General features: G+C 49.1%; 1 protein-coding gene across 1 annotated transcript in view; it reads left to right on the top strand.

The window, feature by feature from the left end:
• Positions 1-21,331, top strand: part of MYO5C (myosin VC) — a 96,074-nt gene extending 74,743 nt beyond the window's left edge. Inside the window, exons 33-41 of the mRNA XM_062204777.1 lie at positions 4,764-4,851; positions 7,054-7,152; positions 8,658-8,812; positions 11,164-11,253; positions 13,453-13,603; positions 14,312-14,594; positions 17,192-17,366; positions 17,864-17,944; positions 21,179-21,331. Of these exons, the coding sequence (XP_062060761.1) occupies positions 4,764-4,851; positions 7,054-7,152; positions 8,658-8,812; positions 11,164-11,253; positions 13,453-13,603; positions 14,312-14,594; positions 17,192-17,366; positions 17,864-17,944; positions 21,179-21,331 (1,275 nt within the window). The remainder of the gene's footprint in view (positions 1-4,763; positions 4,852-7,053; positions 7,153-8,657; positions 8,813-11,163; positions 11,254-13,452; positions 13,604-14,311; positions 14,595-17,191; positions 17,367-17,863; positions 17,945-21,178) is intronic.
• The last annotated feature ends 3,221 nt before the right edge of the window (positions 21,332-24,552 follow it).

Here is a 24,552-nt window from a genome sequence, read left to right as displayed (position 1 = left end):
AGAGCCCCAAGCTTTGTCTAGGGTGTGGCTTTCCTGAACTTTTCCGAGTCAAAGTACTCTTCTAGGACATGATCTTGATAGTAGGTGGAAAATTTTTATTTATTTTTTATTTATTTTTTTTTTATTTGACAGGCAGAGTGGATAGTGAGAGACAGAGAGAAAGGTCTTCCTTTGCCATTGGTTCACCCTCCAATGGCCGCTGTGGCCGGCGCATCTTGCTGATCCGAAGCCAGGAGCCAGGCGCTTCTCCTGGTCTCCCATGCAGGTGCAGGGCCCAAGCACTTGGGCCATCCTCCACTGCACTCCCGGGCCATAGCAGAGAGCTGGCCTGGAAGAGGGGCAACCGGGATAGAATCCGGCGCCCTAACCGGGACTAGAACCCAGTGTGCCGGCGCCACAAGGCGGAGGATTAGCCTGTTAAGCCACGGCGCCGGCCGATAGTAGGTGGAAAATTTTTAAAACTTTTTAAAGTCTTCTCCAAACTTCTAATGGCCTTACCAGAACAAAATGTGGTGACCCTCTGTCAATTCCCAGCAATTATTTTGGGATTGCATTGGCGTGTGCAACCCACAAGACTGAGAACCCTGAAATAACAGGGAGGGGGCAGGCAGGGTCCAAGGCCATGGTCAGCCAGGACGTGCTCCCAGGCCCTTTGGGGTCGCCTCACAGGCAGTCCAGCGAAGGGTGACATCAGAGTGGGCAGTGTGAAGATTTAACCCTGAAGAGTAGATGAAGTTACTGTCATCTCACAAGGAATCTGGGAGTTTAATGTTTACTAGGAGGTGACACATTCCCATCAGTGATAACACCTTTTTGAGACAGGTGCAACTCTCTCAAAAGCTGGAGTCCTCAGATCATGCCAATAAGCACTGCTTGCCTTCTGCACCTGCACGCAGCCTGGCCACTGGGTAGAGCCAGCGGTGAGGGAGAGGCTGTTCCGTGGGTGGGGAGTGCGAGGGTACTTCAAAAAGTTCATGAACAATGGAGTTAATAGAGAAATTTCTTTTGGTCTGAAATTTTTTGAAATCTATACACCAAAGGGGGTTCCGGAAAGATCATAGAAGATGCATATTATAAAAAAATTCATGAGTTTCAAGTTATTTTACACCAAAAGAAACTTCTCTTTTAACTGTTTTCCTGGGAACTCCATGTTGCATGGGTTTTCCAGTGTGGTCCTTCCATCTCCAGCTGTGAGCAGGGCCAGCCCTTGAGCTGTGTGGGATTGGGTGAGTGCCGCTGACGCCCTGGAGCACAGTGGGGTCCTGCTCAGAGCCCTCCCTGAGTTCCTCTGTGCCTCTGGCTCAGCTCCCAGGCAGGAACAAGGACGCCATCTGTCCCACAGTGCACAGGGGAGGCAGCACACTTGCGTGTTCATTTCAGCAAACTCTCTGCACCAATGAGAAGCCTCCGTGTTCCAGATGAACACCTAAATACAGTTTTTGTAGATCAGGGAGCAAATTGTTTCCACAAGTGAGACTTGACCGGCATTAGTGGCCCCGGACTGCCCTGACCGGGTGCTCTGGCCAGGTGCGTTAGAACAACAGCCACTTGCTTCCTCACAGCTGTCTGAAATGCAGGTGTCAGCAGGGCACACTCCCTGCAAGGTGACCAGTCCTGTTTGCCTCTTGCAGCTTCCAGAGTGTCTCCCGGCATCCTTTGGTTTGTGGCAGCTCTACTCCAACTTCTGCCTCTCTGCATATGGCCTTCTCTATGTATATTCCTTTAACTTATTTGTTTCTCATTTTATGTGAAAGGCAGAGAGAGACAGGGACAGAGACACAGAGAGATCCGCTGGCTCACTGCCTGCACTGACCAGGGCTGGGCTAGGCCAACACAGGATCCAGGCAACTCAATTCAGGTCTCCCACGTGGATGTCAGGGACCCAAGTACTTGAGCCATCATCTTCTGCCTCCCAGGGTCCTCATTTTTGGGAAACTTGACCTGAAATAGAGGATCCAGGACTTAAACCAGGCTCTGTAACGTGGGAGGTGGGCGCCCCAAGCAGTGTCATAACCACTATACAAATGCCCACCCTCACTGTGTGCTCTTAAGGATGCTCTCATGGGACTTGGGATCTACCCTAATCCACTGTGATCTCATAGCAGTTCTTAGTTACACCTGCAAAGACCTATTTCCAAATAAGCCATGTCCTAGGGTTCTATGTGGATGTGAATTTTCAGGGCACACTGTTTAAGCCCCTCTGTGGTCCTTTGAGTCACAGAAAATCCTTATTTAAAAAAGAAATGGAGAAAAAAAGCTTAGTTATCTCATCACTTGTCAAATAAGTTCAGAACTAAAGCTAGATGTTATTTTTGTCTGTCCAGTCCATATAGATTTTTTTTAAGATTTATTTATTTATTTGAAAGAGTTACAGAGAGAGAAGGAGAGGCAGAGAGAGGTCTTCCATCCCCTGGTTCACTCCCCCAGATGTCCGCAATGGCCAGAGCTGTGCCGATCCGAAGCCAGGAGCTAGTAGTTTCTTCCAGGTCTCCCATGCATGTGCAGGGGCCCAAGGACTTGGTCATCTTCTGCTTTCCCAGGCCATAGCAGAGAGCTGGATCAGAAGTAGAGTAGCCGGGACTCGAACCAGCACCCACATAGGATGCCGGCACTGCAGGCAGCAGCTTTACCTGCTACACCACAGTGCTGGCCCCCATATAGATCTTATGGTGCTGGTGAGATCTTCTCGAAATGGACACCATCCTATGCAGTTATTGGGGTTGTCAATTGGCACACACTGTTTGAGGGGTGACTTAAAGTCATGTGTCATGAACTTCTGGAAAGTATGCTTCCTTTGATTCAGTCATGCAACTTGTAAGATTCTATCCTGGCCGGCACCGCAGCTCAATAGGCTAATCCTCCACCTTGCAGTGCCGGCACCCCAGGTTCTAGTCCCGGTCGGGGCACCAGATTCTGTCCCGGTTGCCCCTATTCCAGGCCAGCTCTCTGCTGTGGCCCCGGAGTGCAGTGGAGGATGGCCCAGGTGCTTGGGCCCTACACCCCATTGGAGACCTGGAGAAGCACCTGGCTCCTGCCTTTGGATCAACGCGGTGCACCAGCCGCAGCGGCCATTGGAGGGTGAACCAACGGTAAAGGAAGACCTTTCTTTCTGTCTCTCTCTCTCTCACTGTCCACTCTGTCTGTCCAAAAATAAATAAATAAATAAATAATAAAAATTTAAAAAGATTCTATTCTAAGCCGATTCTTGTTCAGAATACTCATGTTCTGATTGCTCATGATGCCAAAAGAGCAGAACAAGTGGATGTCTCGCTGTAGGATGTAGGTTAAATTCTTGTTTAATATATGACTTAGCTATTAAAGTGATGGTCTGGATGAATCATCAATGGCACTGGTGTGGGTGTTGCAGCATGGTGAGTTAAGCCACTGCTCGGGATGCCTACATCCCACGTCAAGAGTGCCTAAGAATGAGTCCTGCCTCTGCTTCCAGTTCAGCTTCCTACTAAGGCACCTGGGAGGCAGCGGATGATGATCCAAGTACATGGATCTCTGCCAGCCTCATGAGAGGTCTGGATGCAGTTCCTGGCTTTTGCTTGGCTCAACTCCAACTGTTGCGGGCATTTGGGAATTGAACCAGCAGATGGAAGATCTCTCTGTATGTCTGTTGGTCAGTCTGTCTTTGTCCCCCTCTGTCATTTTACCTTTCAAATAAATAAATAAAACTTTAAAAAATACTATAGGAAAATTCTGCAAAATAATTAGGGGAAATATATGATTTAAAACACTAAATGTAGTACAATACCAGTTTTTTAGAATGTACATGTGCAATTAGGAAAAAAAGCAGGAATGAAATCAGAAGGTAAACAGTGGTTTCTCCCAGGGTATGGACTGATGGGTGATTTTTTATTATGTGTATTATGACATGGGCTCACTGGAGGGAAGAAGCTGTCCCCACGACCCCACTCGTAGGCCCATCGAATGCCTAGGCAGAGACATAGGATAGCAGCAGGGAGAGGCGGCCATGCAATAGGGTCAGCAGTGTCCTCTCCACTCTGGGAGTCCCCAAGGGCAGCCAGCAGTGAGTGCCTGCTGAGTCCTGCCAGATGGGAGAAGCAAACCCTCAGGATTCAGGGAGAGGCAGATACTCTGTGTCCTTTACAGGGCGCACTTCTAGGTATTCAGAATGCTCCAGGTTCTTGAGCCAAATCTGGCGTGGGCAAGGCATCCTCCTTATCAGAAAGAAAAGGCAAAACAGGGCCTAGAAACCTGAGTAGTTTCTCTGGATCCAGCTTCCGACATCCAGGGAGTCCACCTGCCCACACTCATACTTTTGAATTCTTTAGAGTAAGGGAGAACTAGATCAAGAGAAATGCAGCCATCCATGCACTAGGATATTATTCCGTCGTAAAAAGGTAAGAGAAACTGATCCATAGAATGGTACGGAAAAACCCTGAATACTTTATGCTACATGGAAAGAGCTGGATGCACAAGACCATGTATTTGTAGGAAGTGTCCATAATAGGCAACTCTGTTGATACAGAAAGAGGATTCGTGCTCGCCAGGGGCTGGACGGGAACAGGGGGACCAGAGAGTGACAGATAGATTCCAGTTTTCTTCTTGGGTTAACGGAGTTGTTCTGGGGTTAGACCAGCGTGATGGTAGCACAATTCTGATGACACTAAAAGCCACTGAGTTGTACACTTTAATCGGGTGCATTGCGTGGTATGTGAATGAATCAATAAAGCTGTTATAAAAAAATAGATTGAAATGCTTCTAAGCTAATGCCCTTGTTCTGATTTCTGTAGGATCTGGAAGAAGAGTTATACATGAAAGACAGAGTGATTAAAAAGCTACAAGATCAGATCAAGACTCTCACCAAGACCATGGAAAAGGGTAGGAAGAACAGTGCTCACCTTCTTACTTTCAGCCTTCAGCCAAGGTCAGCGTGTGCTGCTGTGTTTGTTTCTGATCCCCAAAGGAATGATTCCCAGCTGGTCAGGGCTGGGACCTAGTGACGAGCGGATAAGAAGATCCTCTGAGGCAGGACAGCTCACCCCCCCCCCCCCTTAGATCACAACAGACAAGCTCATGTCACTGCAGGGGACATCCTGTAGCAAGTACTTTTGACTTCTTCCTCTCCCAGCTCCTCCTTTTAAGAAAATGAAACCATGGAGTTTCAAAATTCACTGCTTTTAAATTTGCCTTCTCTCCTTGTCACATACATGGAATCCATAGGACCCCAATAACAAACAGAGAACTAAGAAGCCAGACACCCTGAACATGGGCTGAACAGGACAGTTCAGATGTCCTGAGAAAATGCCCTCAGCCTTTTTCCTCTGTCTTAAAAAAAGAAAAGATTTATCTAGCCGTCTGTCTGTCTGTCTGTCTATCCATCCATCCTCTATCTATCTGAAAGGCAGAGTGACAGGGAGCAAGAGGTTGGTCTCCTATCTACCGATTCACTCCCCAGATACCCACAACAGCCAGGGCTGAGCCAGACTGAAGCCAGGAGCCTGAAACTCTACCTGGGTCTCTCACATTGTGGCATGGCCCATGTACTTGGGCCATCTTCTGCAGGTTTCCCAGGAGCATTAGCAGGGAGCTCTGCTGATCAAACTGGTGCTGTGACGCGGGATGCTGGCATCTTTTTTTGTTTTGTTTTTTTTAATTTTTGACAGGCAGAGTGGACAGTGAGAGAGAGACAGAGAGAAAGGTCTTCCTTTTGCCGTTGGTTCACCCTCCAATGGCTGCCGCGGTAGGCGCGCTGCGGCCGGCACACCGCGCTGATCCGATGGCAGGAGCCAGGTGCTTCTCCTGGTCTCCCATGGGGTGCAGGGCCCAAGCACTTGGGCCATCCTCCACTGCACTCCCTGGCCACAGCAGAGAGCTGGCCTGGAAGAGGGGCAACCGGGACAGGATCGGTGCCCTGACAGGGACTAGAACCCGGTGTGCCGGCGCCGCAAGGCAGAGGATTAGCCTAGTGAGCCGCGGCGCCAGCCCGGGATGCTGGCATCTTAATCCCCCCCACCCCAGCACAACGCTGGCTTCTTGTTCTCCTGCTTCAAGTCACTGAAGGTGCCCTGTCCACTGCAATCCACCTGCATTCCTCTCTCTTGACTGCTTTGTCCTCTTCCTCCCAGCCTTTATGGCTCAGGCTCTGTCTTCAACTTTCTGTATTCAGTTCAGTAAACACCTTCTGTATTCTCCCTTATCAACTCTCGTCTCAAAGTTGAAATGTCCAAAACCAAAGTCTGGCTCCTTCCCCTTGAATGGTTAATGTCAGTCTGCCCCCAGATGGCAGGACCTGTTCTGCCCTTCCCACCCCAGTGTCACGGCCATTGTGGGGGTGAGTGGACAGGCTGCCACCTCTGCATGAGGGCCACCAACATCCACATCCTGTTCTCACTTCTCTTCCCAAGTCTCAGGTCCTTTTTTTACTCTAAGATTAATTCCTTTGCTTTCTGTGATTATCCCAACTCAGCATGTCTAAATTAGAGCTCATCACTTCTCTTCCTGTATCTGATATCTGTTGCCAACAAATTACCTCCAAACATCGCAACTTAAAACAGCAAACATTTTAACAACATACAGCTTCTGCCTCAGAAACCCAGCAGTGGCCTAGCTGAGAGACTGCGCCTCAGCTTACAGACTTCTGACCTCCAGAACTGTGCAACTGTGTGGTTTGAAGCCACTAAGTCTGCAGGTACCTGTGACAGCAATCCTGGGAAGCAATAGCTAACAGGATCCATGCAGTTTGGTACTTCGCACACCACATGTTCTGTGGGTCTTCTTCCTTCACTGGAGCATCTGCATCTTGAAGACTGGACAGCATCCTCCACTGTGGGCATCCGTATCGGGCACTCACCGGGACTCCTTGCAGGGTGTCAGGCAGCTGCACTCACAGATATGCTCACAGATAGGAGTCACTGCTAGGACAAAGTCTTCAGGGTCCAATCAGGTTTTCATGTATCTGAAAGTCACAGAAGGTCACGTGCAAACTGGCCAGAACGGGGTAGAAGGAGACAGGTCGGCTCATTATGAAACCTCTGAACACTGTTTTTGTGTATGTAGCTGATTGTTTGTGTCTGTCCACAGCCAACGATGTGAGCTTGTCCTCAGGACCCAAGGAGTACCTTGGAATGCTGGAATACAAGAGAGAAGATGAGGCCAAACTCATTCAGAACCTCATTCTTGGTAGTAACACCTGGAGCTCTGGATGTTTGTTTTGTCTTTGAGAACTTGAACGTTGGTTCGATGCCGAAGTCCTGGGAGGGGGCAGTCCCCTCTCTTCCTCTATTGCTTCTTTCCCCAGCCCAGAGTTTGTCAGCCCCGGCACTACTGATCATAAAGTGAGGGGTGGCAGGTAGGGACTGTAGGATAGTGAACACACCCCTTGACTTCTGCCTGCTAGAAACCAATAACACTCACTGCTCATGACAATAAAAAAAATGTCTCCAGATGTTGCCAAGTACCCCAAAATGGTTCTCAGTGGAGAACCACTGCCCTAACCTTTTGCCAAGTCTAATTGTAGGGTCAAGGTCAAGGTAGAGACACCTCTTCTCCTCTTTGTGTCACAGCACAGGAGCCATTGTGGAAGTCATGGTGGCTGTGTGCTCCATTTGATGTCCGCTGAGAAGTTCATTTGTAGGCAGTGTTATGGAGCCTTTCCAGCCACACCTCAGTTATAGGAAGGCCCCAGCTGTGCCCAAGGGCTGTGGTCTTAAAACTAATGTTATTACCTTGTCTTCACCTTCACATGGTCGTGTAGCAGGAGAGAGGAAAGCTGCCTGGTCCCAACCTCTCCAAGAGAAAGCTGATGTGTAACCTATTTCTTCTTCTTCCAAATGACCCCTCAGAGCACATGAGCACCCCAGTTTTGCTTTTCCCACCTTCTCTGGGACACACTGTTCCCCCTCCTTAATGCAGCCATGGAGAACTCCTTAGCTGCCTATCTTGTCTTATAAAGTTTCTCTCTCCCCTCATCCCCACCCAGTCTCCCTGCCGTTCTCTTCTACCCAAGGCCACCTAGGCTTCCCCACTCAGGGTGGTTTCCTAGGACTGTTGAGATCCCAGTCTATCCTCACCAAGAGGCTGGGGTAGGGGTCCATGGAACTGGGGCTTCCTTTCTTTCACTGGGGATCTGGAATCCAGGATTGCATAAGGGAAGAGTACAATCCCTCTGTCACTTATGCAGCCTTTTTTTTAAAAAAGATTTTATTTATTTATTTATTTGAGAGGTATAGACTGCAATAGATGGAGCTGCGCCGATCTGAAGCCAGGAGCCAGGTGCTTCTTCCCAGTCTCCCATGCGGATGCAGGGGCCCAAGGACTTGGGCCATCTTCCACTGCCTTCCCAGGCCACAGAGAGCTGGATGGGAAGAGGGGCAGTCGGGGCTAGAACCAGTGCCCACATGGGATGCTGGCGCCACAGGCAGAGGATTAAGCTACTGCACCATGGCGCCGGCTCCATGCAGCCTTTTCAAAAAGAGAAGTCAGAGGAGCAGGTGGCACCTGTGGGTTTTTGCCAAGGAAGGAGCCACAGTGAATTCCTCAAAGGGGAGCGAGATCTCCCTGCATTCAGGCACTGGGTCCAGAACAGAAAAGTGAAAAGACCTCTCGTGCACCCTGGCCAGAGGTTCCTTAGGAGAAGAGCTGAGCTGTTCAGCAGCTGTAACCCTCTTTGGCGCTTTCTTCTCCAGACTTGAAGCCCCGCGGTGTGGTGGTGAACATGATCCCCGGGCTGCCGGCTCACATCCTGTTCATGTGCGTGCGCTACGCAGACTCTCGAAACGACGCCAGCATGCTGAAGTCGCTCATGAACAGCACCATCAATGGCATCAAGCAGGTGGTTAAGGTAGGGAGCTGCCCTTGACCCTGGCCCTTGGTATCAGCTCTACTTTGGGAACACCTTGGGGAACACCTTTTTCTAATCCATCTTTTGCCTCAGTCCTCGGGGAGCCTCTTGATCATTCAATACAGTTTGAAGCCCACTTGCTGCAAGAGGTAAAGCAGCCAGGGGAAGACGGGTGGACCACGATCTGCCAGTAGACCTCAGAGCCTTGCTAGCGAGACTGCATCCCGTAGTCAGTCACTACCTCCACCACCTCCATCCCCTTAAGGTCCGAGAGTAACAGCTGTGAAAGATAAATGCAGAAACTTCCAGAAGTGCAAAGGTGGGCTTGTGGCACAGCAGGGAAGCCAGTGCTTGGGATGCCTGCATCCCATGTTGGAGTGCCTGGGGAAGTCCCAGCGCTGCTCCCAATTCCAGCTTCCTGCTAATGTGCGCCCTGGGAGGCACCAGGTGGTGGCTCAGGTCCTTGAGTCCCTGCCACCCACATGGGAACCCCAGAGGAATTCCTGGCTCCTGGCTTTGTCTTGGCCCAGCCCCAGCTGTTGTGGATACTGGGGAGTGGATAGAACAACTCTTTCTCTCCCTCTCTTCCCCTCCCCATCTCTCTGCCTTTGAAACCCATAAAAATAAATTTAAAATAGAAAAAAGTTTTATTTTGGTGCAAAAACATTTTGAAATCTATATGCAGTTTTTTTATAGTACACATTTTTCCATGAACTTTTGGAAGACCCATCACATACATAGATTTCAAAAGATTTTTGTTTCAAAATAAATTTTTTAAGATTTATTTATTTATTTGCAAGTCAGAGCTGCAGAGAAGGAGAGACAAAGAGAGATCCTCTATTTGCTGGTTCACTCCTCAGATGGCTGCAACAGCCAGAGCTGAGCCAAGCCAAAGCCAGGAGCCAGGAGCTTCTTCTGGGTCTCCCATTGTGGGTGCAGGGGCCCAAGCACTTGGGCCATCCTCTGTCTGCTGCCTTCCCAGGCACATTAGCAGAGAGCTGGATTGGAAGTGGAGCAGCTGGGACACAAACCAGCACGCATATGGGATGCCAACACTGCAGGCAGTGGCTTAGCCTGCTGCACCACAGCACCAGCCCCCAAATTTATCTTTTAATTCCATTTTTCCATGAATGCTTTTGAAGTCCTCTCATGTGTCCTTTCAGTGTAACAAATATGAATGATGAGCAGTGGGAGGAAGTGAACAAGTGCTCATCTCTTCCTTTGGAAGTTGTGCAATTCTCCCTCCAAAAACCACATTGTGGACTTTCTATTTCCAGTTCGTAAGTGAAGACGAGCTGTGTGTTAGTGAGGGTAGTTACTTAGTAAGGCTAAGCTCTTACAGCTGAGACACCAGCCTCTGTCCGCCCAGGATACACAGCCTCCTTCCAGAAGGTGGAGGGTTTTCCTTTGCTCACAGCACTTCCACAATGAGGCTGGAAGGTGCTTGTGCTCCTCAGGTTCATGCAGGAACCCCGGTTCCTCCCAATTTGCTGTCCCATAAGACATTGTCTTCATTGGAATGACTGGGCAAGCAACCATTGAATTATATATTAGAAATATCTATCAGAAATCACCAACTGAAGTCTTTATGAGCAGTCTGTCTCTTCATGGTGTGCCATGGAGGCAGTGATCAAAAATGACAATGACAGAGAATGGGGCTGCCTGAAGGCTAATCCAACAGTAAGATAAAGCTCATTGCTAATTTCCTTTCCAGCTATACCATAACCCCGAGATCATTCTTCATGTATTGATTTATTCCCCTAGTAACCCAGTAGGTGGTGAGTGAGTCCACAGCTGTCACTAAGCATCAGAGTCTCCTCCACAGACCCAGATCCTCGTTTGTAGGGGCGGCTGCTCTGTATAAAGGGGTCTCCCGTGATGCTCGGCTCCGCAGGCAGCTGGGAATAGGCAGACACCAGCGTGGGTGGGGAGGCTGGTTCAGCACAAAGCTGGACTCTGTGCTGGTCTGGGTGTGGAAATTCTGTTAGCCACAGTACATGAAGTTAGACTAAACCTGCTTTCTCTCTCCTTAGGAAATGACCACCAGGTTTATAGCTTCTGGCCCACATGGGAAGGGAGTGATAAAATACAGAGCCATTATCTTTCAGGCTCCTGCAGAAGATAAGCAATATTGATATTGGGATCTTTGAAATATGTTGCAAGTTGTACCTCACTATACACATATAAGCTCTTATCATTATAATCTAATTAGATTAGGGCTTTCCAGGGTAAAAGAAATTAATTTTGTTCAAAAGCCACCAAGTAGCTAGGCAGGTAAGAAAAGTCTGTTCATGGTCCAGAGGCACGGGTAATCATCAAGCCTGATTTTGTCTTTCCTTACCTTTTTAAAGGAACATCTAGAAGACTTTGAGATGCTGTCCTTTTGGCTCTCCAACACTTGCCATTTCCTCAACTGCCTGAAGCAGTACAGTGGAGAGGAGGTAGGGATGCGGGCCTGCTCTGTGTTTGTGCTGAGTGTCCATCTGTGACCTCCCCCTGAGCCAGACCTCAACAGGGGGTTCGGAATTGGGGCTCCCAGCCCGGGCACAGCCTCAGTGCCGCCTGGCTTTCTGGCCTCCTCTTCACCCAGGAGGCCATTGCACACTGCCTGCTGGGCTCCTGGGTGTCCACCATGGGCAGGAGACCCCTGGGAGAGCTTAGACCTGGGGCAGGATACCAGGCTTCGGCTTCTTCAACTGCATTTATTTGAGCATCGGGGGAGGAGGGGAGAGGGAGAGGGAGAGAGACAGATAGAGAACTCCCATTTGCTGGTTTATTCCCCAAATGCCTGCAACAGCTAGGGCTGGGCAGGGGCTAAAACCAGGAATCAGAAGCACAGTCTAAGTCTCTCCCATGGATGGCGAGACCCAACTACTCGAGCCATCACCACCACCTCCCAGAGTCTGTGTTAGCAGGAAACTGGGGTCAAGAACCAGAGCTGGGTGTCAAGTGTACGTACTCCTTTCTGTATGGGACATGGGCATCATAACCAGCATCTTACTGCTAGGCTAGGCTAAGTGGCCACCCCCAGTATTATATTACTCACGTATCCCAAATTGATGTGGGAAGTAATGGCCTTGTATCTTCTTCCACGTGGGTAGCCGGTTGTCCTAATGGAAAGTAAAGTGAAATGTAAAAGCAATCTGACTAGGGCTTTAGAACCGAGGAAGAGATGAGTACAGGAAATCCAGCCTCTGACTGAAGTACCCAAGTGGGAGGGGGCGCAGACCGGTTCCTCTAAGAGGATCTGTAAGATGCCAGGGAATAGACTGTTGTTATCATCCAACACCATTTATCTGGTGGTCCCTTCTTTGTCCCCTTCGGTCACGAGAGAATGTTCCTTTCTCTGGGTGTTTTGTTAGTTACTATGTTTTTAATTCTCAAATGTCTATGGTGCTTTTCCACCTGTGCTTCGTATCACAATGTCCTATTCTTAATGTTCACTTTCGCTTTTATCTCTTTGATCATGCTGTATCAGTTTGCAGAAGCTACTACAATAAAATATTGCACACGGGGTGGCTTAAACAAGACAGATTTATTTTCTGACAGTGCTGGAGGCTGTAAGTCGGAGACTGAGTGACAGCACGGTTGGTTCCTGGCCAGGGTCCTCCTGGCTTGCAGAGGGCGCCCTTCTCCCTGTATCCTCACGTGAGCTTTCCTGAATGTCCTAGGGAGGGAGAGAAGGAGTGGGGAGAAGGGAAAGGAGGGCATGATCTAGTGTCTCTTCTTACAAGGACACTAAGGCTGTGGGATTAGGCCATGACCCCATTTAACCTTAATTATGTCCTTAGAGGTCCCATCTCCAAGTACAGCCACCCTAGGGGTTTCAAGCTTCAACATACAAACGAGAGTGGCAGGGCCACCAATATTCAGTCCATAGCACACATTTTAAATTCAACTGGTCTATGCCCTGGAACTGTAAGGATGTGAATCTCAATGACTGCATCTACTAAACCTCTTAGAGCAGCCTGTTTCTTTGGCTCCCCACCTCTTTTTCTAGAAGCTTCCATGGCAGTTGTGTCTCACTTAGTCCATAGACTCTGGAAGTTCATATTAGGTGCAAGTAACAGTGTGACGGACTGAGATGGTGGAGGAAATCAGTGCTATTTCTTCTTAGAGAAAGTAGATGGTGGGGCGCACGTGGAGGCACAGCAGGTTAAGCTGCTGCTTGCAGCACTGACATCCCATACGGGAGCCTGGTCTGAGTCCCAGCTGCTCTGCTTCCAGCTCAGCTTCCTGCTAATGTGCACGGGAAGGAAGCAGATGTTGGCCCAAGTGGTGGCTCCTGCCACCAACACGGGAGGCCAGAATGGAGTTCCCGGCTCCTGGTTTCAGCCTGAGCCCGACCTGGCAGTTGTGGCCATTTGGGGAGTGAACCAGCAGATGAAAGATCTCTCTCTGTCTCTCCCTCTCTCACTGTCACTTTGCTGTTCAAATAAACACATGAATCTAAGAAAGAAAGGGAGGGAGGAAGGAAGGAAGGAAAATGCTATCCCAAACATCAAGAACTCATTTGATACAAATTGAACATTCAGCTGTAAGCTGCAGGAATTACTTACTGTAGAAGCTGATTAGTGTATGGTTAGTATGGGTGGTATTCCATGTCTGTAGTGTTCTCATATGTTTAAAATTACTTTCAGGAATTCATGAAGCATAACAGTCCACATCAGAACAAGAACTGCTTGAACAATTTTGACCTCTCTGAATACAGACAGATTCTCAGCGATGTGGCTATCCGCATATATCATCAGTTCATTATTGTCATGGAAAACAATATACAGCCGATAATAGGTAAGGAGAGAACTGACGACCAATAGTATTTATAGTCACATGGAGTGTTGGGTGTATAATTATGAGGAACATAGTAACATCGTTTAAAAAGGCACGAAAACATACTTACATAAATGTCCACCTTTTAATTCTCTGCTGGCTTAGAATGAGAACATAAATTACAGTGCACTGCCGATAGTTTTCTCTCCATAGGGAATGACTTCCTGAATGGAAACCACTTGGGAGCACCTCTGCTGTTACCGTGTATGTGGCTGCTCCTAAGGATGTGGCTACTCCTGGGGCTCAGCTAACTGTTTTTCCATCTCAAAACGCCATTCAAATTTTTGTATACTTTCCTCAGCCTCCTGAAATTGAGAAACACCTTAGACTTAAAGGCCACAAGTTACGCTAACCAGCTGTCTTTCCTGTGAAGTCAAGCCTAGAAGAGTTGCTACTGTCCTGTTATGAACAGCTGCTCCCTGCTACCCCCTCAGTCTGTCTGTCTGTCTGTCTGTCTCTCTCTCTCTCTCTCTCTCTCACACACACACACACACACACACCCTCCCTCTCACCCTCCTCAGAGCTCTCCGATCCTTGGTTCCTGTTTCCCCCGTCGCAGCTCCATCCACTGACACACAGACAATGTCCCGTATCCTGAAGCAGAGGCCCGAGCAGCGGGGATTGTACTCGGGGTGACCCCAGCTCCTCCGTGTCCCCCCTCCCCCGCAGTGCCCGGCATGCTGGAGTACGAGAGTCTGCAGGGCATTTCCGGCCTCAAGCCCACCGGCTTCCGGAAGCGGTCGTCCAGCATCGACGACATGGACGCCTACACCATGACCTCCGTGCTGCAGCAGCTGAGCTACTTCTACAGCGCCATGTGCCAGAACGGCCTGGACCCCGAGCTCGTGCGGCAGGCCGTGAAGCAGCTCTTCTTCCTGATCGGGGCCGTCACCCTCAACAGCCTCCTCCTGCGCAAAGACATGTGCTCCTGCCGGAAAGGGATGCAGATAAGGTACCGCCCTGAACCGCCCCTGCGCCGGGATGCAGGGCAGAGCCGGCCGGCCCTGCTTCTAGGTCCAGCCCCCTATGGGGCGGACCCCTGCAGGTGCGTTCAAGAGGTGTTGGCCGGCTGATGTGCCACAGCACTGTGGCCGCGTGGCCTCACCTGAGGACAGATCATCAGGCACTTTAACCTCTGGCTCTCTGTGGGTCTCCTGTTCTCAGCCAGCACTCACCATGTCCTTTGCGAGTGTCGCTGACAGGTGGAGGGCACAGGAAACAGAGGGCAAGTCTATGTGACTCCCGCCCCTAAGACACTCAGAATAGCTCAATAGCAATTCCAAGCAAGCTACAATTAAGTCACAAACAAGTATTTCGGGAAATGCTGCAGAGAAGAGACTGACCTGGATGGGGAAGTGTGGGGAGCCAGAAAGGTGTGCATTGGGTGATAGAGCTGCAGAAGAACGTTCCAGGCAGGGGCAGTGGGCAATCGCTGAGTGGTAGAGCTGAGGGGGGGCCCCTGCTCTGGGCTTCTCCTGGATGGCGCCGGGAGGTCTGTGTTGGGAGCTGCAGGACCAAGGTCAAGAGGGAGCCTGTGAGGGTTCAGAACCCCAGGCATTTGGAGTTTGTCCGGAAGCCACGCTAATCCAGTCCTGAGATGTGTCAGCCCTGTAGGTCCATGTTGAGGAAACGCGGACCCTGAGCTGTCACTGACTTATTCATCAAGCGATTAGGAAGCACGTGATATAGGGCAGGTATTTGAGGGTTTTACAGTGTATGTAGGAGTCTGGTACCTGTAGGTGACCAGAGAACCCGGGGTGCCGATGATGGTAACGATGCATGGAACGGTGGCAGAGAAGGTGTAGCAAGCCAAGAAACTTCCGGTTGCTCAGCCCCACACACCACGCTGGAAGGCATATTCAGGACTGGCCTTGGCAGATCGGTTTCTGTTCACTGAGAGAGGAAAGTGTTGCATTTGTGTCACAGGCCCTGAGCAGGGGCCCCATCACGCTTCAAGGTAGCGTCAGCCTATGTAAAGTAAAGCCATAAACTCCACTGTCAGTCTATCCGCGGGTCCCCCAAGAATGAGTAGGGACATACGTGAAAAAGGGACGTGAGCGAGACACGGGGCTCTAGACCTAGAACAACTCTGAGGACCAACATCTGCCCCCATCAGGGCGAGTACTTTTTCCTTTTATCAACTGAACATAGTCACTAGGGAAGCAGTGCCTTTGCAGTGCTGTGTAAGTAGCACATACATTTTAGAGGCATTCATTCATTCATTCATTCAGATAAATACTACATGCCTGCTGAGAGCAAGACCTGCAGAACATTGGAGGTAGCTTTATAATGAAGCCACAATCGGCAAAATAAAAGACAAACACATGAGCAGTTGTTCATCTGGAAGGGCAGAGATGGGCCTGACCTTAGAGATCAGTGAATTCAACATTCGATTTTGTTAGCAGCCTTGTTGATGCATAACTTCCATATCACAGTGCTCACCTATTTAAAGTATACAATTTCACAGCCTTGGCATATTACAGTGTTGTATGTCCATCGCCATAATGCAATTTTAGCACATTTCCATCACTCCAAAAAAGAACCACAGGCCCAGTCGCTATCCTCATTCCCCACTCACCTCCACACAATCCCTAACTCCCTGCCCTCCAGGCCAGGCATCCCCTGACCTGATTTCTTTCTCTATAGATTTGCCCATTTGGGACTTATTTTTAAAGAAATGGAGTCATGAACTATGTTATCTTTTGTGAGTGATTTCTTCCATTGACCCTAACTCCTTGGAGGCTTATCCATGTAACAGATGTCAGAATTTAATTCCTTTTATTGCTAAATGCTATCTCATAGTATGGGTCCACCACAACCCGATTTCCCATGCATCGGTTGGTGAACATTGGGTTGTGTCATTTGGTGGGGGGCGGGTAATGCTGCTGTGAACTGTTGTGTATAGGTTTTTGTGTGGATGTGCTTGCCGTTCTCTTGAGTCTCTTTCTAGGGGCGGAAATGCAAGGTCATAGAGTAATTCTGTGTGTAATCTTGAGAAATTGTTTTCCACAGTAACTTACCATTTTACATTCCCACCGGCAATGTAAGGGGGGGGGGGGGGGGTCCTCAGACTCCCAGTGCATCCGGGGGCCTAACTGCCCAAGGTCACACAGTGCAGCCTGTCTCAGAATTTCCAAACCTGTGGTAACTATGACAGAAACAGGAATAAAAACCTCAGCCAACTGGAGGAACGCCTCCTGCCATGGAAAATTCCTGCCCATTCAGGGAAAGCAAATCAGCTTTTTATATCTGTGCGAGACTTCTCTTCAGCTATTTTTCCCCTTAATAAGTTTTCAGAACTCAAAAACTTATCCCAATCACTATTGTGTGTTCAGACTTCCAAGTACAGTTCTGTTTACGGCCCCTCACTCCAGGCCACCGTGATGCTTAGAAGCCCGGATCTTGAGGACTGGTCTTATGGCCACTTCCTCCTGTTAGAGCCAGGCTGTGCCCCTGCGGCTCTCAGTGAATTCTGGGACGCCCCCGAGGCACGCTGGGGGATTCAGGGAACCTTCTGTAAGGTGTTTGCTCCTCTGGCTCTCATTGCAGGTGCAACATCAGCTACCTAGAAGAGTGGCTCAAAGATAAGAATTTGCAGAACAGCTTAGCCAAGGAAACGTTGGAGCCCCTGTCCCAGGCAGCCTGGTTGCTCCAGGTCAAGAAGACCACGGACAGCGACGCCCAGGAGATCTACGAACGCTGCACCTCGCTGTCAGCTGTGCAGGTGATCAGCCTTGCTGTGCGAGCCCCTGGCCCTTCACTGTGGGCGGAGCCCTGTAACAGGCATTGCCTTTCCCAGCTGAGCAAGCAAGGGGCTGCACCTGACTCTGTGTGTTCTCAGGGGAGTGCGCCCCTCTTCCACGGCCCACCCTTTTATCTCAGGAGTACTTATTGAAGAATAACTGTGGCCTAATGTCTCTGACACATGCCCTGTCCTAAGCTCACAGATGTGTGTGTGTGTGTGCGTGCGTGCACTTGGCAAAGGGGAGGAAGAGGCTGAGGCTGCAAGGAGAGTGCTCTATGTGATTTCTCTCCGCTGCCTCCTAGACCCTTCTTCCCTTGTTTCCTCTTTTCTTGGAAATGGCTAACACACGGCGCCTGAGCAGATTACAGTAGAAGAGAACCACCGGGTTTCCCAGGCGTCCTCAATCGCTAGAACCATTGCTTCCGACAGAGTTGTGCTTTCTCACGGGCTGACACCATGTTATATGACGTTTGCAGATCATCAAGATCCTGAATTCGTACACACCCATAGACGACTTTGAGAAAAGAGTGACCCCGTCTTTTGTTCGCAAAGTGCAGGTGAGATCCTTGAGGATATGGCTCTTCATTTAACCTGCCACGGGCTGTGCAGGACTTCCGTGCTGAGTGAACGTGATGGAGATCCGGGAGCGCAGTGCCTCTGCCGCTGCTGCAGATAGCAGGCACTCAGCTGAGGCAGCAGGTCTTCCCTGCCAGACGCCCCGCTTGTCAGAATCTCTCTTAGTCCTGGTGGGAAGAGAATGACAACACCCAGACCATGACTCGCATGCTGTCTTCCTTCAGCGGATTTTGTTTCTTTTTTAAAAAAGATTATTTATTTGAAAGTCAGAGTTAGACAGAGAAGGAGAGGCAGAGAGAGAGAGAGAGAGAGAGAGAGAGAGAGAGAGGTTTTCCATCTGCTTGTTCACTCTGCAATTGGCCACAACAGCCAGAGCAGTGCTGATCAGAAGCCAGGAGCCAGGAGCCTCCACCAGGTCTCCCATGTGAGTACAGAGGCCCAGGGACTTGGGCCATCTTCCACTGCTTTCCCAGGTGCACTAGCAGGGAGCTGGATGCGAAGCAGAGCAGCCAAGACTCGAACTGGCACCCATGTGGGATGCCAGTACTGCAGGCGGTGGCTTTACCTGCTACGCCATAGCACAGGCCTAAAGATCTTGTTTCTTAGTGAGCTTGGGATACTATGCAGATGGAAATAGAGGGACTTGAGGGTCTATTTTTCTTATACAAGCGTACTTCAAAGCATTCATGGTGAGTGAAATTAAAAGTTAAGGGGTTGGTGTTGTGGCACAGTGGATTACACCATTCTCTGCAATGCTGGTATCTCATGTGAGTGCCAGTTTGAGTCCTGGCTGCTCTACTTCCAATCCACCTGGGAAAGCAGAGGATGATGGCCCAAGTGCTGTGTCCCTTGCCATGCATGTGGGAGACCAGGATGGAGTTCCAGGCTTCTGGCTTCAGCCACCCAGCTACAAATATTGTAGTCATTTTGAGAGTAAAACAAGATGAAAGATCCCTCCCCTACCCCATAAGTCTGCATTTCAAATAAATAAATAAACCCTTTCTTAAAAAATTTATTTTGATGAAATTTAGAACTCCATGCATAGTTTTGTAATAATAACCACTTTTCATGAGTTTTTTCAACACCCCTTATATATATGCATTTCAAAATTTGTTAATTCCCTTTTCCCTTAAACTTTTTTTCATGTACTCCAACCAAAATAGTGTATCCCAACATTAAAATGCAGAAGAGATATGATAGCTAATAGATCTTATATTACATCAGACATTAAAGAGATTCCTAAAAATATAAAAAATACTACCTCTCATTAAATTTGTTTTGGAAAATAGTTATTTTTCAATTAAAATGTTATATTTAGCATGTATTAGTTTCTTTTAATTAATGAATAATTTATTTTAATTAAAATCTTGTAAATATCAATCATCATAACCAAAAAAACACCAAAGCTCCTTGGGATCCTTTGTAGTTTTTATGAATATAAAGAGGGGGCTGGCCTTGTGGTAGAGTAGGTTGAGCTGCCACTTGCAGTGTTGGCATCCCACATTGGAGTGTTTGTCCTGATCCAGCTTCCTGCTAATGTGCCTAGGAAGGCAGCAGGTGATGGCCCATGCCCAGCACCCTATTTGAGAGTCCCAGGGCCGGTGCCGTGGCTCAACAGGCTAATCCTCCGCCTAGCGGAGCCGGCACACCAGGTTCTAGTCCTGGTCGGGGCACCGGATTCTGTCCCGGTTGCCCCCCTTCCAGGCCAGCTCTCTGCTATGACCCGGGAGTGCAGTGGAGGATGGCCCAAGTGCTTGGGCCCTGCACCCCATGGGAGACCAGGAGAAGCACCTGGCTCCTGCCTTCGGATCAGCGAGGTGCGCCGGCCGCAGCGGCCATTGGAGGGTGAACCAACGGTAAAGGAAGACCTTTCTCTCTGTCTCTCTCTCTCACTGTCCACTCTGCCTGTCAAAAGTTAAAAAAAAAAAAAAAAAAGAGAGAGAGAGAGAGAGAGTCCCGGATGGAGCTCCTGGCTCTTGGCTTTGACCTGGTCTGGACCTAGCTGTTATGGTTATTGGAGGAGTGAACCAGCAGGTGGAATCAATCTCTCTCTCTCCCTCTCTGAGCTCTGCTTTTCAAATAAATAAATCTTAAATATTTATAAATATTATATTTATATATAATATATAATATAAATGTTGTATACAAAATACTATATATATATAAATTAAAAAGTCCTAAAACCAAAAAGGTTCTGAACCACTGAATGGAGAAGAATGAGTTTATGGGGCTGGCATTGTGGCATGATGGTTTAAGCTGCTGCCTGCAATGCCCGTGTCCCATATGGGTGCTGGTTGGAGTTCTGGCTGCTCCACTTCCAATCCAGCTCTCTGCTAATGCACCTGGGAAAGCAGCAGAAGATGGCCCAAGTCTTTGGGCTCCTGCATCCATGTGGGAGACCCAGATGAAGCTCCTGATTCTGGCCTGGCCCAGCCCTGCCGTTGCATCCATTTGGGTTAGTGAATCACTGGTTTGGATTGGAAGATCTTTCTTCCTCTCTCTATCTCTCTAGTGCTGCCTTTCAAATAGATAAATCTAAAAATAAAAAGATGAGTTCATTAAAAATGTAATACTTGAGCTCTACTTGCGTTTAGGCTTAGAATTATGCATGAGAATAGCTAAAAATAGAACACAGATTTGGAGTCCATCTATGCTGGGGAAAAATTAATTTCTGAAGTGAAACAGAGCAAGACAGTGTTCATGAAAGCTTACCCAGAAGCCCGGATAGGCCATTTCACCTTAGACCTGTGCTGTGTGTCATCTCACGGGATATTTTTTCCCTTAATATGTATTTGTTTGAAAAGCAGAGAGAAAAGGAGAGACAGACAGATCAATCTTCCACCTGCTGGTTCACTCCCCAAATGGCTGCAATGGCCAAGCCTGAACCAGGCCAAAGCCAGGAGCTCCACCCACGTCTCTTCTGTGGGTGACAAAGCCCAAGCACCTGGGCGTTCTCTGCTGTTTCCCAGGTGCATTAGCAGGGAGCTGGATCCAAAGTAGAGCAGCCAGGATTCACCCCTGGCACTTGTGTGGGATGCTGGCAATGCAGGCAGCTACTTAACCCACTGCACCACGACGCCGGGCTCGTCCGTGATTGTGAAAGATGTTCTTCACGGGAGGCAGTGCTGCTGTACCCACCCTGCTCTTGACTGCTGGGCGGCAGCAAAGCACTGCCCGGGTTCCGTTATTCACCCCTCCTCTGGTTCTCGTTTCAGGCTCTCCTAAGTAGCCGGGAGGATTCCTCACAGCTGATGTTGGATACCAAATACCTCTTCCAAGTCACCTTTCCTTTTGCCCCATCTCCACACGCTCTGGAAATGATCGAGATCCCCAGCAGTTTCAAGCTGGGCTTTCTCAATAGATTATAGACGGGAGAAGAAAAAAAAAAAAAGCGCCCTTTGCTCTCCAAACCTGAATGAAGGTCCAGTACGAGGGATGGGTCTGTTCACTGCTTTGGAATGTGATTGAGGAAGGACATGAGCCCCATCTTCTCTCAGGCAGTGGTGCCGCAGGGTGCTGGGATGTTGGAACAATGAACACGCAGCAGCTGCAGTGGGAGAAGCCCTGCCTCACCCTGCCTCACCCTGCCTTGCTCCGGAGCCACAGCCGGCTTGGATGGAGCTCCTGCAGGGCTCCTGTTTGCTTCCAGCCGCCTCCTTGTCTGTCCTGTCTTGTGATTTGGCCACTGGGAGGCAGGCCTGGGCCACAGTGGCTTTGGGAGAATCATGTGAAGTCCAGATGCATTAGGAAGCCAGGAATGGGTCCAGGGCTGAGTTTTCTAGGAAGTAATCCCGTTTGACCACCAGGGCCCCCGGAAGTCCTCAAACCCCGTGACTGCAGAGGGGACAGGGGGTGTGGAGAGTTTGCTGAGTCACTGCCTGAAAACAGCCCTGCATAAAAAATATCCCCTATTTCAGACCTCTCTGGTTTCTAAGAGAATAGTCCATCTGCGATGGGTCGTATGAAGTATTTTATGCATACTTGTATTTAAAGTGAGCACATCAGAACTGAATTGACATGCCGTCCACCGCCTTCTCTGAGAGATCATTTCTTTACATTTTCTCATCATGTGACTTCTCATTTTGTAGCATATTTCACGCAATCCCTTTGTTAAAAACTAAGTTTTAGTGATTGTCCCGATCTAATCTATTTATTTTTTTAAATGTTCTCACAAAAGGAATAGAAGAATGTGTGTTTCCCCAGTTTTATGGGAATCGGGTATTCCTGGGCTCCCCAGCCTTCTCGTCCTTTCTCAAGGCATCAAGAAGCTGAGCATGCCCATCCCGTGCTCCGGGACACGCTGCTTTCCTGTCCCTCCGCCGTCTCCACGGGCAGCAGCCCCAATCCTACAGGCTCAGCTCAGGAGCCGGCGTCCCTCCCGGTTGTGCAATCCTGCCTTTCACCTTATAAACTGCTCCCTCTAGTTCATTTTGATACATTGTATCTGAAACAATGAAACGCAGGACTTTCTAACATTTTAATCAATAAAATGAATTGCAAATCATTTGGGTCAGAGTCTGCGTTGCCCAGAGATGACACACCTCTCAGGTGCACAGTGTTATGCTTGTCTTGAAGGGTCAAATTATAGATTTGTTTCACCTGGTTAAAGACAGACGTGTTTGGAGAGAGAGCAAATGCAACCCCACTGCTGGCGCAGGCTGTGTCTCCAGGGAGCTCCCAGCCTGAGACCTGAGGAGGCAGAGGAGTTGTTGTGAGGGGCAGCAGGGAGGGAGAGGGGAGGGAGGCACTCGCCCCATAGTCTAGGTCGTTCTACACAGTGGGCGGTGGGCAGCGCGGCAGCAGCCAGAGAGCCACAGGTGAATGTCGGGTGGCTCCTTGTGGTGGGCGCGGATTCACAGCGGCCAAACCTGCCCCACTCGGCCTCCTGCAGCTGGTAGAGAACCGGGCCCGAGGGGTGGGCCCCAGGGCTCTGAGTGGAACCAGCCGTGGGGATGGGCAGAAGATGGAGGGGTGAGGGAGGGCCCCCAGGTGAGCAGAGCCCGCAGGTGGGGAAGACAGGCAGCTGAGCCGTGAGGCTCAGGGGATAAGGAGATTAGAGGGCAGAGGACTCACACCTTCGCCCTGCTCCTCCGTCCAAGTGTGGGCTGTGGACGGTGTGTGTGGAGCCTGCCTCAGCCACTCGACCTTCCTCAGCGCTCAGGAGTCCAGGTGCGTGCATCCCCAGGTGTTCTTGGGGCTCCCTCTGCGGGGCAGGGGCCGGTGCTGGTGGTGATGGTGATGGGAGTTTTCCATCAATCTGTATATTCCAGCTTTTCTACAGCTCATAGGAATTTATTTTGAAATCGTTAAAAGTTTTGTTTTTAAAATAGTACTGGTATCAGGGAAAAAATGAAGCACCTTTGAAATTATTTCATCGGTTTTGAAAAATGGATCCAGAGGATACCTTCCATGAGGACGAAAGCGGGGGTTTTGTTGCAGAGGGTTCTGTAGCAGCCCTGTGGGATGCACCTGCTTGGTTCCATGTCTCCGCTCTTTACTTTTTCTTGTGTGAACATCACAACCTACTTATCTCGTCTGCTATGAGTGAATGTTTGGGTATTTTTTCCCCGAGCTTTGGTGTATTATAAATTTGTTTGCTTTTGAGAAAATAGGCACTCATATCGGTTGAATGTATACCCAGGAGTAGAATTGCTGGGTCATAGAATGTGTGTTTAGCCTTTCTAGGCCCTGTGGATCAGTCTTCCACAGTGGTTGTACCAAGTTAGCCTCCCACCAGCTGGGAAGGCAGTCCTGTTTCAGGCATCTGGTGGGGAAGCAGTGATCGCACACTGGGGTTTTAACTTGCATGTCTGATAACTAACGAGATTGAGTGCATGTTCACATGTCTCTTCCATATGAATGTCCCCATGTGCAACATGCCTGTTATGTCTTTTCCCCATTTTAAAAATAGCTTTTATTGAGGTACAATGCACACAACATAAAACCACTTTACAATGGGCATTTCACTGCCCTCTATTAACAAGGATGTGCAACCATCACCACTCTAATTCCAGAGCAACTGCATGGCTCCAGAAAGTGATCCCATACCCATTACACAGTCACTCCCGCCCCCTCCCCTTCCCCCAGTAGCACTAATCGGCTTTCTGTCCATTTGGATTTGCCTGGCCTGGACATTTCACGGAGATGAAGTCACATAATATGTGTCCTTTTGTGCCTCACTCCTTTCACATCTGGTATGGTGGTTTTTTTTAAATTTTCATCCCTGTTGGAATGTGTATTAGGGCCTCATTCTTTATTGCCAAATATCTGTTTACATCGGTCTACTGTATAGCTATAGGACATTTTGTGTATTTATTGATGAATTGGAGGCCACTTGAGCTATTTCTATGTTTTGGCTAACATTAATGCTGCTACAAACATTGGTGTGCAAGTTTTCACATGACCATGAATTCTTAATTATCCCAGGCATAGTCCTAGAAGCAGACTTGCTGGGGCGTATGCTAGCATTCTGAGTACCTGCTGCAAGTGTTGTCCATGACTAAGCAAGGCAACCCCGATTTACACCCTCCTGCAATGTACAGGGTTCATGTGCCCATTTTTGAGTTACTGAAGCACCACTTTAAAAAGT

Source organism: Lepus europaeus, chromosome 11, assembly GCF_033115175.1.
Source record: "Lepus europaeus isolate LE1 chromosome 11, mLepTim1.pri, whole genome shotgun sequence".
NCBI classification, from domain to species: Eukaryota; Metazoa; Chordata; class Mammalia; order Lagomorpha; family Leporidae; genus Lepus; species Lepus europaeus.
This window is presented reverse-complemented; position numbering and strand designations above follow the sequence as displayed.